Source organism: Theileria parva, chromosome 2 (genome assembly GCF_000165365.1).
Source record: "Theileria parva strain Muguga chromosome 2, complete sequence, whole genome shotgun sequence".
NCBI lineage: Eukaryota > Apicomplexa > Aconoidasida > Piroplasmida > Theileriidae > Theileria > Theileria parva.
The window spans coordinates 579,280-595,241 of record NC_007345.1 but is presented as its reverse complement, the minus strand read 5'-3'; the positions used below and the strand labels follow the sequence as shown (position 1 = coordinate 595,241).

Below are 15,962 nucleotides of genomic sequence, written 5' to 3'. Positions count from 1 at the left end.
ATATAAATATATTTATTGTGGATACTTTGGTCTAATATATTGGTTGTTTCAATATACCACCAACTACATACGTTTATATATTAATGTGTATTTTAAGTAATTTTTTTAACTATTTTATTACACATTATATACATTCTTCAAATTCATATTTTTCTAGATTATTTTATCAACGTACATTTTTTTAATATTTTTTATTCACATTTTTTGTTATATTCGTTCATAATTATTTTTTTGTAATATTAGTTTTTTAAATTTTGTTTTTTTTAAATATCTTGATTTTAATCTATTATGAGATATTTTTACATTAATTTTTATATTATAAAAGTATGTCAACAAATGGGATTTGGCAACTTAAGAGTATTGTTCTGAGGTATAGTGAGACTGGGCATAGTAGTCGAGGTTTAAGATATTATTTGAGGAATCTTCTACATGTGTTTCAAGTCAAGAATCCTCAAATCGATATTTCGGTAAACCACGAACAATATGAACTTCCATTAGCAACTTTTAGGTATGTTTCTGATAATAATCTGGTCCAGTTATAGAGATGGGTCAAAATATGAGATAAGCTTGAAGGACCTCGAAGCAAGACAGATTGACGAGGTTATGCAGTTCCACCGTAACTCTTCTGGAAGAATGGAATACCTGAAACATGGACAATCTGGAGTTTGGACCACAAATAGATCAATTCAGGTACCAAATATTTCATATATTTATTTATATAGGGTCTGTGGAAGCCTACCTTCAGCAGTCAAATGAACGCTTTATCATGGTTTAAAAGATTATCCACATCGAAATCGCCATATCGACTTAAAACATTACCTAAATACTCCTCAAAGTCACTTAATCTCTGCTGTGAAGCTGTAAAAGGTAACGGCCGTTGGGGAGATGAGACTATATTCCACAAAGGATGGGACCAAAATTACCTGAAACAGATTTTTTGTCACCCATTTCTTGATGATTCATTAAATAATCTCTAACATTTATTAATGTAAAGTATAGTATAATGTGTTATGATTCGTTTAATTTAATAAATTAATATTTACACTGCATTTAAGTGGTATTGATCGTTCCAGACTTTAAATTTTGAATCAGGTTGGTTAATTCCAAATTGTTAGAGCCTTTCGGGTAGTTTTCCATATTAATCCTCTCCTCAGCTTTAGTAGCCATGATGTCAATTTTCTCTTTATTAATATTAGATTTGTTTAGATTAGTATAACTTTTAAGGATTTTAGTCAAATCTGACAATGAAAAATCATCCATCTAATGAAAATGTGGTAAAATTAATGGATACCTTATTTATGATGGCGTCTATGAACTCGTCAGAGCAGAGAATTTCAGTTTGTTTAGTGAGTGAGAAATGTCTATTTAAGGCCAAAAGAGACCTAGCACTCATGGAAGAAGCATAATTTTCACAATTCTAAGAAATATAAAAAATTTAAACATACCTTTATAAGAGTAGTTCTGACCATATCCAGGTATTTAGAGTCAGATAAACTCCCTGGTTCGATGGTTGAAATTGTGTTTATCATCTTAGAAACTAAATCTCCAGTTAACTGCAAATCATTCCTAAATTATTTTACACAAATAGGTAACAAATACTGTCTAGTTAAGGTTCCATAAATGGCCTTCCAAAAGGCAGAATTGTCCCTGTTGAACTTCACAAAGGTCTGAAAATCGTTAATTCATGGCTAAAAGTACCACTACAAGATTAGAAAGTTTCAATCCCTTGTATAAATCTTGCTCTATATGATTGCAAGTTCTGGCAAGTAAATGATTAAAAAAATCTTCATCTATGGGTATCTTAAGTATAGAAATTGCTCTAAAAACAATTGGCAAACCGTTTGAAGTGATTCGGTCCTTATTTCTATAAACCGATTCAGACATTACATGTCCAAATTCAGGTAAAGGGAACGTGAAGATGTCATTACTTGAAGTTGGATTTTCTTTAAGAAATCTTTTATACGTTTTAGAGTCAATGCTGAGGTCATTGTGGGCAAGAAACTTCTGAGTAGTGAATGCCAAAAGTATCGATATGACATCACTCTCGGTAAGATTTTTACTATGAAATAAAATTTATTTCATTTATTTACAAACCTGGAAGCGATTTGCGATAATCTAATTGTCAAAACATTGAACATTATATGGGACTTAAATCCACCCATGCTTATTGAAGCAGCTAATTATTATTAATGTAACAGATTAATATATTGTATACTAATTATAAATGTACCTATAGCTCTCAAGTGATGTAAGTCAACTTCGTCAATTATCTCGATGATTCTTAAACACATTTGACGAAAGAAATTAATATCATGTGTTTTTGATTCAACGTTGGATGTGACTGTAAGGTATTAAAAATAAAAACGTACGGAAAAACACAATATCTACAATCTTCAGGTCATCGATTAGCTGTAGTGATCTCAGATTAAGCATCTTCATTATCTCAGGACCACAATTGAAATGAGTCGCAACCTTAACTGTACATACATTATACAATTATTTATCATTTAATTAATGTAAAAGGGCGAATATACCTAAAAGAGATAGTGAGGTTGGAGTCGCAAGGTTTATCCATGACTTGGACTCGTCAATTAATCGTTCAATTAAATTATTTTTCTGTGAATACACCTAAAACTATTGATTTCTATAATCATTACCCTTGTTAAACTGTAGAGAAGACCTGCAATTTCCTTTCCGTCAATGTCATAAAGTAGCTAAAGATTATTATCAGCAAAGGTATACCTGAGATGAAATCGACGTGAATGAGTTCCACCAATTTCTATCGTCTAGTTTAAGCAAAGAGTAACCGTGAGCTATCATACAGACTTCGCTTGGTCTCATGACTTGTAAAAATTTTAAGAAATCATAATTGTAGTTGAGAAGAGAGCGCCGACTAATTATAAATGTGTAAAAATAACTAACCTGTCAGACTTAATAATCAGCCCAAAGTCCCTCAGTGCATTACAAAGGTTGTGTTCATGTATCTTGTAAATACCAAGAACCTGAGGATATAGACGTACATTAACATTGTTTATTCCTGTGATATAGTATCCTCTAGTAGCAAGGTTTGCCATAAATTTATGCGATTTTAAATAAAACCGTGCATCAATAAAATAATTTTCAAATTTTTAACAGTTTTTAAACATTTTGTAATTTCAAAAAAATTAAACATGACAATAGTAAGGATGTTAATGTTATTAATCATTATGGGTATGAAAATAGTTTAATTAATGTGTAATTATTTAAAATTATTGTTACAATGATAAAGTAGTTTTTTGTTATAAATAATGACTAGTTCCGACTTATATAACCGAAAGGTTTCTGGAAAGATTAAGCTCAAGGGAATCTCGAAACTTTACAAGAAAAAGAAGAAGGAATCCAGTGAAGTAGATGATTCAAAAAATGAAAATAGTGAAAACAAAAAGGTTAATGAATTCATTGGTACTGGAAGGATAGTATCTTCATCAAATACAGTTCAAGGGTTAGATTTATTATATTATTAGTAATTTCAGGTTTGAAACAAAGTTTGTAGAAGAGGCTTCAGTTAACGACAGAATCATCATTGAGCACCCATTAACTCATGGCACTGAGGAAAGGGTTATAACTTGTATTTTGAGTAACAGAACATTGTCAATTGATGAGCCTTTTAGTGTTGACTTAATAACAACGATTCCTTACAACATAAGTTTGCTTCATAATTTAATATTATCGTTTAGGAAAAGAGGATGTTCAAACTGATAAAGATGGAGTTAAAGTTGAGACTTTAAGAGATAAGAATAAAACCACCACCATATCAGTTAGGGAGAAATCTGGTATGTGGAGCTACAGAAACGTTACGAAGACCGTTAAAGGCAATCTAACACAAGAAGATCGTCTTGATGAAAGAGTTAAATTAGGGAGAGATAAGTACTGCTGGTGAGATTGATCAAGGATATTCATATGGCAGATTCTAAAATATTACCAGAATTTTAGAGTTATTTCATACACATCCAATAAATAGTAGGATCACAAGCATCCATTTTTTATCATTATTTTGATGAGCTTGAAATTGAAATTTTATATGTCTCAGACATACTTGAATCTATAAATAGCTGCTCATAAGATGGTGTATATACCCCAGCATGGAAAAATTAAGGATCTATTAAAAACGATTAAGTCTGCACATTTTAAGTAAGTTGTAAAATATTTGCTCCTGATTTCATTTCTCTTTTATTTTTTATAAAATTTTTAACCTTGTTCAGATCGATATAGTAAGGGGAACGACTCTATTATATCCGTAAAATATAAATCCAGAAATTCTTAATTTTAATTTGTAAAATACTCTAATATCATTATTTTTAAGTTTATATAAATCTTCTACTAAAATAATCTTGGATTCCACCGTAAAATATCAACAAACGCAGTTTTCCCTCTGGGTTTTCAATATTATTTTAAAATAACAATTCAGTAAAGAAAATATCCAAATTTGCCATTGAATGTTTTCTTAAAAGGATACAAACGAAGTTTTAAATAAAGATATTAACGTAGCTGTTCAAATATAAATTAAATAAGTTTTCAGAATTAAAAAATATAAAAAGAATTACAAAAATATAAAAACACATTTTAATAATTTTTAAATAACATTAAACAAAAATAAAAACAAAATCAATAGCATCGTAAAATATTTCAAAAAACCTGTGAAAAAATGACATTTCTGTTTCGATTTCGACATCCCATAGAGGAGTTCGTCAGAAACGAGGAAGCTCAGAATGCGAAAACACAATGCAAGGTGTACGGAACGAACAGGTACTACTTTTTGTTCTTAACAATGCTTTCGCTGCTTCTGTTTGGAAGGTTCATGTGGGCGTTTCCGTCCTTCTTTGACATGTTCGTGAAGAGCGGAGCATATGTATGGTTATGTAGCGATCAAGAAGTTGCCAAATCGTTAACAGAAAAGGTAGTAAAAGCAGCGTGCGAACAACAAACGATGGCAATCAACAACGTTTTTTCGTACTTAATGGCGTCGACATTTTTTGGATCAATATTCGCAGGCTCGTGTAACATAGTTATTGGAGCTAAATTGACGGCGATGATAGGAACAGCAACAATGTTTATTGGAATGTTATTCATCAGCTTCTCAAGCGAAAGCTTCAAGTTCTATGTACCAGGATCAATTTTCATTGGGTTCGGTTTGGATTTCTTAGTGCTGCCGTGCTTTAACGCAACATTGCTGTTCCCAAATCATGAACTGCTAATCACCTCACTGTTGGGAGCGTCGATGTCAGTGGGTATGTTCATTCCGATTCTTATGAAGCTCGTCATGTTCAAAACCAATATATCAATGGCTGTAAATATGATCCCGCTACCAATAATGTGTATGGGTATTTTCATAGTAGCATGCCTCTTCTTTCCGCCGAAAAGGTTTTACAAGCAGTGTGAAATAGACGAAGCATTAAGCGCAACAAGCATCGAATCACTCAGTGGCGAAAACAAGAAACAGGAAAAAAGAAAGAAATCCAAGAAGGAGATCATTTTGTCATTATTCGATATTGAGGTAGATAAAGTTGGCGTTTTGAAGAAATCGGTTTTCTCACTCCACTTTCTCATGGTTAACATCATCTTCATAATAGTAATGATAACGGCGTCATTTTACATGACAATCTCAAACAGAATGATGACTGAAGAGCAAAGGAATTATCTGGCAATTGGAATGGGCGCATCAGTCATAGTATGCTTGGCTTTAGCATCATTCCTGGACCGAATGGGATCAATGTACATCATGTGGTTCGAAACCCTTTTCCTTCTATTGTCCTATATGACGATAGCATTTGGCCACAAATGTACGACAATCATTTCAATTATTCTCTATTCAATTTTCACGTCACATTTGAACGGACAGGTATGGCTCTTCGTCGTGGAGACATTCGACTCCTCAATTAGCACACTTCTCATGGGACTACTCAACTTGCTAGCGGGAATAGTCATGATCACTGCTCCGAAGATTTACGACAGCCTTCTCTCAAAAGGTTACAGTATGGATGGCATTATGATATTCATGATAGGTTTGGTGGCAGTTAAAACAGGTGTTCTTGTGTTTTTACACCTATGCAAGTTGAAATGGAATAAGATAGAATAATTTTTTAGATGTTGATCGATAAATATGTGATATGTATAATTTATGTGTGTGGCGGTTTAGAATATTATTTGATAATATGATTTCAGAATCCTTGCCAATTAACCTAGTCAAGGACCTAATATTTGAAAAAATAAAAGAAAACCAATGTTTGATCTTGGTTGGGTCAACGGGTAGTGGAAAGTCGACATCTGTGCCATTATGGCTTTACACAAGTTTTACCAACCCGAAACAAAAATTGGTAGTTACACAACCGAGAAGAGTAGCGGCAATTTCGCTAGCAAAATATGTAGCGAATCTCACAAATACCGAACTCGGTACCACAGTTGGGTTCAACGTGAGATTCCTAAATAAATCTAATGAATCAACAAGAATCAAGTATGTAACTGATGGGATTCTTATGAGGGAATCAATATCTGACCCACTTCTGTCAAAATATTCAATTGTAATAATAGACGAAGTACACGAACGATCGATTAGATCAGATATACTGCTTGGAATTATTAAATTAGCACTCACAAAAAGGCCCGAACTAAAGCTTATTGTAATGTCCGCAACCATAGATTCTAATGTGTTCAATGAATTTTTCCAGAATTCTTTCACAATTAATGTACCCGGAAGATTGTTCCCAGTTGATATATACTACACACCAGCACCCTTTGAAGATTATATCGAGGTATTTTAATGCATTAATATATATCTAAATTAGTATAAATAATATAATTGTCGTACTATGATGGTATAATAATGGTTAGGCTGCAATGATATCGGTTTTGCAGATAAATCTGTCAACAGAAACGGGTGACATACTGGTATTTTTGCCAGGCCAAGAAGATATAGAAATACTAGAGCGTCTCTTAAAGCAAAAAGTTAAACATTTAAATGACTCAATGGAGTCAGTTGACCATAAAAACATGAACAAAGTGTTTTTAAAAGTAGGAGAAGTGAAGTATAAAATGACCGGCTGGAGATCGTTGGTGATATGCCCATTATACTCCGCACTATCGCTAGAAAGGCAGAATTTGGTATTCAAAACTACACCACCAAAGTCCAGAAAGGTGGTGTTAGCGACAAACATCGCAGAAACATCACTAACGATTCCTGGGATTAAATACGTAATTGACACTGGCCTAGTTAAACAGAGAAAGTACAACCCAAAGAATAACTTTGAATCACTAACTGTTAACATAACATCAAAGTCATCAGCTAAACAGAGAGCTGGAAGAGCTGGGAGAGAAGGGCCAGGTACGTGACTGATTTTTATAGAGTTTAGGGGAGATATACCGTCTCTACACACTTGATTCATACGAAAAAATGCCCCAAAACACAACTCCTGAAATACATCTTATCGATTTTTCGTTTGTTTTCCTTCAACTTAAAGTAAGATTAACCCTTTAACAAATTATTTTATATATGATTAGATGATCGGAGTTAAGGACATATTCGAGTTTCCGTTCATTGATCCTCCAGATAAAGGAACAATATTATCAGCTGCATTAAACTTATACAGACTTGGAGCATTGGATTCTGAAGGGAATTTAACAGAAGCAGGGTAACTAGTTTATTATAATGGTTTGGTTCATTACTATGTAGGAAGATGATGGCACAGATACCACTATTGCCAATGCATTCTAAACTACTTATTTCATCATTTGAGTTTTCATGTACCTCAGAAATATTGACAATTGTTTCTATTCTCTCATCAGAAATTGCACTCTTTGATACAGGTATTCACTTACACATCATTTAACCATTTTTATGTAATTTAAACTGGTTGTAGAAAAGTTTAATCCTGAGGGAGTGAAATTAAGATCAAATTTGTATAATAAGTACGGAGACCACTTAACACTGTTGAATATCTATAACCTTTGGGAAAATGTAAAAATAATTGGAATGATATTGATTTGTAGGCAAATTCCCGAGAAACATTTTGTAAACAATTTGCAGTAAATAATCACGCATTCAATAGAGCAAAGGATATCAGAAACCAACTTGTATCTATTATAACCTCAGAACAATTTGGAGTAAAAAACATATCCAAATTAACTGATTCATCGAGCTGGGACCAGGTAAGGAAGTGTTTGACAAAGGGAAACTGGACCAATTCAGCTAAATTCTGCCCTGAAACAAAATCATATAACACACTGGTAGAGTAAAATAAAATTAATTATTTCAATAGGTCAACAATCAATGTGTATACATCCATCCATCATCAGTAATGTTCAACAGACCCACCTTTCCTGGGTAACACTTAATTAGTAAAATCAAAATTTAGATATGTTGTTTTCAACGACTGTATATTAACGAAGAAAAATTATATTCAAAATGTAACCGAGATATCAGAACAGTGGTTATCTACATATGTACCAAATTTCTTTAAAACAAACGCTGTAAAATAACAAGTCGTTGAATAGTGTTTAAAATGTAGAATCCATAAAGTTTCATATAAAAACGTAATATAGCATTTTTTGTCCATAACAGTGTGTGGCATATTAAAACTATTCATATATATAATATAATAAATATTTTTACGAGTTTATATTACGTTTATTTTAAGATGCTTTAATTAAATATTTTTTTCACTATTAATTTTCATCATAAATCATGATTTTAAATAAAGATGAAAAAGGAATGTAACCACAAGTGAGATAATCAAAATCACACAGTAAAATCATTTAATAGGAAAAAAACTATTACTTGGGATGAAAAAAGTATTAGTGAACAAAACAATGAGCGAGGTACGAGGATGAAAATAACTGAAGTTTCAACTCCATTCAACTACGACACATGGGTAAGTGGATAAATAAGATTATTGCATAAAAATATATTTTAGGATTCTGGATCAGAGGAAGATTTTAATCTCAGATCGGAGCATTTCAAAGAAGTATCTGGTTCTAGATTATATTAGAGTATAGGTACAAAAGACTGTAACGGAAGAGGTGGTTAATAGGTTAATGGAGATAAAAAATGACGACGAGAAAAGGAAAAACTTTGAAGAACAACGTAAAAAACACTATGATGAATATAAAACAATAAAAGCATTAAAGTATATCTTATAACTACCTGGTTTTAAATTTAATTAGGGAGGAAGGGAAGCTTTCGTGTGAGGAGTAGCGTTTTCGATTTTTAAAATAAGATTAATTTGTAATTAATAAATTATTTTTTATTTTAATTCATTTAACAAATTGTTTTTCAGTAAAGGAAGGTTTCACATAATTTTGTGGTTATATAACAATAATATATGTAATTGCTCAGTTTTTATAATTTTGAAAAATTAGTTGTACTATTAAATTTCTTGAAATGGGAAGTTTTATGTAACATTAATAATGGCTGATATCGTTGTTTTGTGCCGCTCATCAGATGGGCTTCCTCTGGTTGAGATTTGGAATGATCGTAATTTTGATACTTCAGTAAACAACCAAAATACTAAGAAAGTTGATTTTCAAACAATAAAAATGAATTCTCGTATGATATGTAGAACAGTAGGTTCAGCAGACTCGAAATGCTCAGTAAAAGAAGGAGAGATGTCCTACCATTACATGGTAGAAGACGGAGTTTGTTACATGTGCATCGCTCCATCAAGCCACCCCAAAAAAATACTCTTTCTGTTCCTTGCACAGATTTGTAAGGCTTTTACTGAGGAAGTTTTAAAGCAATTTGGAAATGAACACACCAGCGTGACATCAGCAGTTGCATCGGTCAAGAAACCATACCATTTTATCGGATTTGGTATGTTGATAAATAATTAATAATAAAAATTAAATTTGTAGATCGAGTTATATATAAAATAAAGAATGAAATAAATAGTCCAAATTCACTCAAGTCGCTGAATATGATCAACGACAGCCTCAACGAAGTAACGAATATTATGAAGAAAAATATTGATGAAATACTGGCGAGAGGAGAAAACCTAGAAGGTTAGTGTTTTTAAAACACACTTGTTTAGATATCGGAAGAATGGCCGACGGACTCAAGCAACAAACGCTAAAATTCAGACTTTCATCAAAAAAATTAAATCGGAATTATTTAATAAGGAAGTTCTCAATGATGGCTATAGGAATCTTGATTATGGTATTATTTTTATATTTTGTACTTTTCAAGTCCAAGAAAAAAATCCAGTAGCAACCCATATCAATTTTTATGTAAACATAAAAATAATTTTAATCTTTTAAATTAATTAAATTAATTTGCGATTTTTATGTATTTTCGATATTTTCACATACTTACTTGTACCACATATAATGTCTCCTATCATTAATCATAATAATTATTAAAACATTTGATTTGCAAATTCACTACTAATTTTAACAAGATTTATTTTCATTTAAGTGTATATCATAACTTCGCTATTCAAAAGTGAGTTTATCATACCTTCCCTAATATTTCCTAAAGTGCAGAAAATGAACGTTGCGGTTGATGAATTTGGGAAACCATTTGTCATAGTAAGAGAACAAGAAAAGAAAAGAATAACCGGGCTTGAAGCACATAAGTCGAATATTTTGGCTGCAAGAGCCGTGTCAGATACTCTTACAACGTCACTGGGCCCAAAGGGCATGGATAAAATTATAGTTGGACCAGATGGCCAAGTTACAATCACTAACGACGGAGCTACTGTTTTACAGAAAATGGAAGTGAGTTTTATATACAAGATTATGCCTGATTATACTATAAAAGAATAGATTTACTAATTAAACGTGTAGATTCAACATCAATGTGCAAAGCTATTGGTTGATTTATCAAAAAGCCAAGATGAAGAGGTCGGTGATGGTACAACGGGAGTTGTAATACTAGCTGGAGCCCTTCTTGATAAAGCATTGAAGTTCCTGGATCGTGGCCTTCATCCTCTACATATTGCAGACGGCTACGAACAAGCGTGCTCCATTGCAATCGACACACTTAAAAAAATTGCTATTCAACAAGATATATTTTCCGACAATTATCACATTCTGTATAACCCTATTTATATACAATATCATAGATAGTTTTATTATTTAAACAAATATAACCAAATGTTCAGAAAACAAGCGGCGTTCACGTCTCTAGGATCAAAAGTAGTTTCAAGTTGCCAGTCACACTTGGCTGATATTGCAGTTAGAGCAGTAATGGCAGTTGCAGATACAGAAAGGAAAGATGTTAATTTAGAGCTTATCAAGGTGATTTATTTATATATTTAACTAATTTAAATGCTAATATACTACAATTATATGGAAGATATAATTATAAAATAGATTGAGAGTAAGGCGGGAGGAAGATTAGAGCAGACTGAACTGATTCAGGGAATTGTTTTGAATAAGGATTTAAGTCATTCACAGATGAGAAAGACTACCCGGGATGCTAAAATTGCAATTCTAACTTGCCCATTTGAACCTGTAAGTGCATATCAGCCATTTATTTATGGTTAATATTTATAGTAAATTTCACAAATAAGGTAAAATAATAAATTTTTAGCCGAAGCCAAAAACCAAGAACAAAATTGAAATAAAAGACGTTGAAAGCTATGAGAAGTTACAGGAATGTGAACAGAAGTACTTTTTGGACATGGTGGACCGAGTTGAGAAATCTGGAGCCAATTTTGTAAGTTATTAAGATAAAAGTAATAATAAATTAGGTAATTTGTCAGTGGGGATTTGATGATGAAGCAAACCACCTCTTGATGCAGAGAGGGATTCCAGCAGTGCGTTGGGTAGGAGGAGTTGAAATGGAACTTATAGCAATAGCCACAGGAGGCCAAATAGTTGCAAGATTCGAAGATTTAACACCAGAAAAACTAGGAACCGCCAAACTTATTAGAGAAATTGCAACAGGGACAGACCACTCAGAAGTTGTCGTTATTGAAGGTATATATAATAACAGATATTCAATTATTAGTTTATCCATCGGATTGTTTAATTTGTATTAACGAATTATTAGGATGCCCAAATAGCAGAGCAGTTACAGTTCTAATAAGAGGTGGTAACCAGATGACAGTTTGTGAAACTGAAAGGTCGATTCACGACGCAATATGCTGTGTGAGAAACTTGATAAGAGATTCAAGAGTAGTCCCCGGAGGAGGAGCGCCAGAAATTGCATGCTCAATAGCAGTTGAAAAAGCTGCGGCAAATTTCGATAAGCTCGAACAGTACTCGGTGACTGGTTTTGCAGACGCCCTCCTATCAATTCCACTTGCATTGGCAGATAATTCTGGACTTAACTCCTTTGACTATGTGACAAAGGCAAAAGCCAGGCAAATTAAGGAAAACAACCCATTTATTGGAATTGATTGCGTTAACCTGGAAATCGATGACCTTTCAAAGTTTGGCATATTCGAGTCACTCCATTCCAAAGTACAACAACTCTCACTTGCAACTCAAGTTGTCAAAATGATACTGAAAATTGATGATGTAATTACTCCAACAGAATTCAACAATTGATAATATAATACTCTACCCATCACTATTGTGTTTGTACTATAATTTATATACACTATATTACAAGTGTATAATACTGATAGTATATAAGCCAGGTATAAGTAATATACACAAATATATGTGCATATATGATAAAATATAGAAATATAAGGAGAAAACATTATGCGATTAAAGAGAATCAAGAAAAGAATCCGTAAGAACAGGAACATGCCAACTATCCTCTACACACTGAAGAACACGAGTTTGGTATAAAAAGAAATCGTGAGTGTAAATCTCAGAAGCTTCAGTATTGGCAGGTGACATTGGATTAGGATCATTAAGAAGAGACTAACAATGATTAATAATGAATAAAATACCTGAATTGATATTAAAATTGAAGAAACATCATACATGGGAGTCCATTGCTTCTGCAAAATATCCAAGCAAATGGAACCATCGTAATAAACTAAAAAAATATTTTATAAATTAATTCTTACTATTTGGATGAAACATTTTAGAAAGAAACCGAACAACAGGAGGTTTAGTAGGATAATCCTCAGTAAACTTTATGATTAAATGAAAAGTTCCACATTCCCAGATTGTGCCCTCAGAACCGTTTATTATAGCATGGCAATACATCATATTGTCAGAAAAGGGAAGGGCGTTCGTGCCTTTAGGAGGATCCTTAGTAATCCTGGAAATATCCTGAATAATCCTACGCCTAGCTAGGGTTGACATTTATAGAAACTAAAAACACATTTTAAACATTAAAGGGATTTAGAACAACTAAAATCAAATAAATTAAAATATATTATAAAATTATAATTAGTTGTTAATTAGTAGTTCATAGTGTATGAGATATAGATATTGGGATTCTTAACAAATTTAATCATATATAAAATGTAAATTTCTTACGAGTAATTATTTTACTCTCTTTTATCATGATAGGTTTGGAAAATATATTTGTTTACTCATATGAACGTCATCCTGTTTATCTTTGCCATTTCATCAATTTATGATAGATTCACAAGATTATTTTCCACCAATATATTAATATATTTCATGTATAGTAGATGTTCCTTATATTGCTACAGGAATCGCTTTGTATCCTACCATTTTAAACATTATCATTTAAAGAGATGTCCTTCCGACCTTAATTTGTCATTTCTTTCAACTATCAGATCCCTTGTTTCTTCCAAACCAGATAATCAAACAACAAACACAACCAGGTAAAATCGGTTTCTAATAGTTATATATAAATCAATACATAAATTTAAACAAATCTAAGGAACAATTTTAGTGTTGTCGAAAAGCGAGGATATAATCAGATATTACAGTCAATAATATGGCCGATTTTAAATAATAGATGGATTAATACTTTGAGAACATTTAATGGTTCATTAGACTATCAGGAATATAACATCGATAATAATATATCACAAATGCAAAGTAATAATTATGCAATAGCTAGGGTCCCGGAAGAGGGAGACAAGTTGTACCTAACCCTCTTTTGGAATGACCGGAAGCTTAAAATGGAAAGAGATAAGTCCGAAACAATCGGCGTTACACTAGCAAGAATGAAACGTAATTTATTAAAAACTGGAAATGGGAAAAGTAACACACATATAGATAACCTGTCAGAGTACTCAGTATCATTTCTGACAAACCTCTTCAAAACATTTGATGAGAGTTCAAATTGTAAGGAAACAATACTAAAATCCTCCTTTATATCAATAAATGATAATTTACTCAAGTTGTTCACAAACGTCCCCCAGCTGGATAAGGTTAAGCTGTTACAAACGTGTATGGTAGACTGTCCTGTCCCTGTGACAATAAGAGATGAAGAGGAAAACAACTATTCACATGTCTTTGTGGAATGGCTCGATTCAGAAGGTAACCTTCTGAGTAACGATTTGCAATATATTCCAAGGTTATCTGACCTGGGCAAAACCATAAAGGCAAGAGTAACAAACTCACTTATGAAATATGATATATTCGAGTCAAACTTATCAAGAATTGAATTATCACCGAATTGTCAGTGGCAATTTGAACGTATATCGAAATTCAATTCTTCGCCAAAAAACCATGTTTCCAACTCATTACAGGACCCGAACTACGATACCAGAGTCGTTTCATTCAACATTCTATCCCCAACATATTTGACGTCAACAGACCCGTCATCAACATTCTTCCCGTATTGCCCGGCGGAATTCTTAGACTACAACTATAGAAACCAGCTAATTGGGAGGGAAATTAACTACCTGGACCCAGACATTCTGTGCCTTCAGGAGTGTTCACGTAAAGTCTATAACGATTATTTAAAGTTTCTGTTCGACACAAAATATCATTCATGGCTTACTGTAAAGGGTGGAAACGCAGGAGAAGGATGCGCAATTTTTGTTAAGCGGAGCATGTTTACTCCCCTCGAACTCCATGACCTCTACTTTAAAGATGTGGTAAAATCAGATGAATATAACGAAATCACAAATAAATTGTGTACAAAATGGCTCTCCTACGGCGTTAGTTTATATCTACATATTTAAATAACTTGTGTTTAGGAAAACTACTTTGACAAGTATCACACTGTGTTCCAGTTTGGATGTTACCGAAACAAAAGGACAAATAAATATCTTTTCGTGGCAAATACGCATTTATACTTTCACCCAATGGCGGGACATATAAGGCTCCTACAAACCTATGTAATGCTAAATGAGCTAGAGAAGTTTAAAATAAGAGCAGCTGACAAACATGGTTTCGATGTTAACAGTGATTCATACACATTGATGTGCGGAGATTTTAATTCATTCCCCAATGAATCTATTTATAACCTAATCTTAACAGGACATGTTTCATATAATCATCCAGATTGGTCCTTAGGTTCGTTACATTATACAAACATTATATATACATAAAATTATATAAAAATAATTTGTGAAAATATTTAACAAAAATCTTTAGGGGAAAGATTTGTTTATGATAAGAGTTTTTTGGTGTGTGATGGGTTTGAAAGATTAATTGAACCAGTTGAAGTATATGAGGACGATCTGAACAAAAATGAAAGTTTACAAGTTAGAAATTATCAAGGTTATTCTGATTCATATGACCAGAAACAACTACCCTTCACTAACTATTGCCAAGTATTCAACGGAACACTGGACTTTATTTTCCACTCCAATAATGTCAAGGTATTAAATTACATATTCTTATTACATAAACATATATTTGACTATTTAAACACATACACTATCATTTAAAAAAATATTTTATAAAATGTGTTGTAGGTGAAGAGGAATATGCCAGGAATCAAAGCAGAAGAAGCATCAGAATACATTGGATTGCCCTCAAAACTTTATCCATCAGATCACCTATCAATCGCTGCTGATTTTTAAGATCTTCTGACTAATTTGTTGTATACTAGTAATACACAACATTACCTATTAGTTTCCGATGTTGCAAAATATGGT

The 15,962-nt window shown here is 32.5% G+C and overlaps 10 protein-coding genes across 10 annotated transcripts; 8 read left to right on the top strand and 2 right to left on the bottom strand.

Annotated features, from left to right (window-relative positions):
* The first annotated feature begins 10 nt into the window (after nucleotides 1-10).
* Nucleotides 11-1,038, top strand: TpMuguga_02g00297 (Mitochondrial ribosomal protein L51 / S25 / CI-B8 domain protein). Its single transcript, XM_759770.2, has 3 exons — nucleotides 11-508; nucleotides 537-690; nucleotides 723-1,038. The coding sequence occupies exons 1-3, from the start codon at nucleotides 327-329 to the stop codon at nucleotides 975-977; spliced, it is 591 nt and encodes a 196-aa protein (XP_764863.2). The 5' UTR covers nucleotides 11-326; the 3' UTR covers nucleotides 978-1,038.
* On the bottom strand, nucleotides 1,015-3,755 carry TpMuguga_02g02130 (uncharacterized protein). Its single transcript, XM_061305527.1, has 12 exons — nucleotides 2,923-3,755; nucleotides 2,743-2,893; nucleotides 2,658-2,714; nucleotides 2,535-2,628; nucleotides 2,370-2,477; nucleotides 2,231-2,341; nucleotides 2,095-2,176; nucleotides 1,699-2,059; nucleotides 1,600-1,667; nucleotides 1,446-1,566; nucleotides 1,292-1,417; nucleotides 1,015-1,260 (listed from the first exon to the last, which is right to left on the bottom strand). Exons 1-12 carry the CDS (start codon nucleotides 3,072-3,074, stop codon nucleotides 1,051-1,053), a joined length of 1,641 nt encoding a protein of 546 aa, XP_061162120.1. The 5' UTR covers nucleotides 3,075-3,755; the 3' UTR covers nucleotides 1,015-1,050.
* On the top strand, nucleotides 3,220-4,296 carry TpMuguga_02g00294 (uncharacterized protein). Its single transcript, XM_759767.2, has 4 exons — nucleotides 3,222-3,481; nucleotides 3,513-3,685; nucleotides 3,717-4,170; nucleotides 4,242-4,296. The coding sequence occupies exons 1-3, from the start codon at nucleotides 3,288-3,290 to the stop codon at nucleotides 3,917-3,919; spliced, it is 570 nt and encodes a 189-aa protein (XP_764860.1). The 5' UTR covers nucleotides 3,222-3,287; the 3' UTR covers nucleotides 3,920-4,170; nucleotides 4,242-4,296.
* TpMuguga_02g00293 (Major Facilitator Superfamily protein) lies at nucleotides 4,297-6,129 on the top strand. Its single transcript, XM_759766.2, has one exon. The coding sequence runs from the start codon at nucleotides 4,685-4,687 to the stop codon at nucleotides 6,113-6,115; it is 1,431 nt and encodes a 476-aa protein (XP_764859.1). The 5' UTR covers nucleotides 4,297-4,684; the 3' UTR covers nucleotides 6,116-6,129.
* Nucleotides 6,130-6,194: 65 nt separating this feature from the next.
* On the top strand, nucleotides 6,195-8,511 carry dhx8 (Helicase associated domain (HA2) family protein; the record flags this gene model as incomplete). Its single annotated transcript, XM_061305354.1, has 9 exons — nucleotides 6,195-6,788; nucleotides 6,868-7,357; nucleotides 7,386-7,492; nucleotides 7,534-7,664; nucleotides 7,706-7,839; nucleotides 7,893-7,990; nucleotides 8,023-8,259; nucleotides 8,292-8,356; nucleotides 8,388-8,511. Exons 1-9 carry the CDS (start codon nucleotides 6,513-6,515, stop codon nucleotides 8,509-8,511), a joined length of 1,662 nt encoding a protein of 553 aa, XP_061161325.1. The 5' UTR covers nucleotides 6,195-6,512.
* Nucleotides 8,512-8,732: 221 nt separating this feature from the next.
* Nucleotides 8,733-9,257, top strand: TpMuguga_02g00291 (Protein phosphatase inhibitor 2 (IPP-2) family protein; the record flags this gene model as incomplete). The annotated part of the gene is made up of 5 exons (XM_759764.2): nucleotides 8,733-8,755; nucleotides 8,795-8,903; nucleotides 8,946-8,996; nucleotides 9,028-9,158; nucleotides 9,196-9,257. 5 exons carry the CDS (start codon nucleotides 8,733-8,735, stop codon nucleotides 9,224-9,226), a joined length of 345 nt encoding a protein of 114 aa, XP_764857.1. The 3' UTR covers nucleotides 9,227-9,257.
* Nucleotides 9,258-9,290: 33 nt separating this feature from the next.
* sec22 (Synaptobrevin family protein) lies at nucleotides 9,291-10,315 on the top strand. Its single transcript, XM_759763.2, has 3 exons — nucleotides 9,291-9,841; nucleotides 9,883-10,029; nucleotides 10,059-10,315. The coding sequence occupies exons 1-3, from the start codon at nucleotides 9,439-9,441 to the stop codon at nucleotides 10,232-10,234; spliced, it is 726 nt and encodes a 241-aa protein (XP_764856.1). The 5' UTR covers nucleotides 9,291-9,438; the 3' UTR covers nucleotides 10,235-10,315.
* A 67-nt stretch (nucleotides 10,316-10,382) lies between these two features.
* On the top strand, nucleotides 10,383-12,541 carry TpMuguga_02g00289 (T-complex protein 1 subunit epsilon). The gene is made up of 8 exons (XM_061305353.1): nucleotides 10,383-10,468; nucleotides 10,505-10,743; nucleotides 10,813-11,060; nucleotides 11,130-11,265; nucleotides 11,341-11,481; nucleotides 11,561-11,686; nucleotides 11,721-11,949; nucleotides 12,023-12,541. Coding segments are annotated over exons 1-8 (1,620 nt in total). The 5' UTR covers nucleotides 10,383-10,467; the 3' UTR covers nucleotides 12,523-12,541.
* Nucleotides 12,542-12,664: 123 nt separating this feature from the next.
* On the bottom strand, nucleotides 12,665-13,398 carry Ube2b (Ubiquitin-conjugating enzyme E2 B). The gene is made up of 3 exons (XM_759761.2): nucleotides 12,996-13,398; nucleotides 12,876-12,964; nucleotides 12,665-12,846 (listed from the first exon to the last, which is right to left on the bottom strand). The coding sequence occupies exons 1-3, from the start codon at nucleotides 13,234-13,236 to the stop codon at nucleotides 12,688-12,690; spliced, it is 489 nt and encodes a 162-aa protein (XP_764854.1). The 5' UTR covers nucleotides 13,237-13,398; the 3' UTR covers nucleotides 12,665-12,687.
* A 1-nt stretch (nucleotide 13,399) lies between these two features.
* On the top strand, nucleotides 13,400-15,919 carry Pde12 (Endonuclease/Exonuclease/phosphatase family protein). Its single transcript, XM_759760.2, has 5 exons — nucleotides 13,400-13,727; nucleotides 13,799-15,017; nucleotides 15,057-15,375; nucleotides 15,457-15,683; nucleotides 15,780-15,919. The coding sequence occupies exons 1-5, from the start codon at nucleotides 13,474-13,476 to the stop codon at nucleotides 15,885-15,887; spliced, it is 2,127 nt and encodes a 708-aa protein (XP_764853.1). The 5' UTR covers nucleotides 13,400-13,473; the 3' UTR covers nucleotides 15,888-15,919.
* The last annotated feature ends 43 nt before the right edge of the window (nucleotides 15,920-15,962 follow it).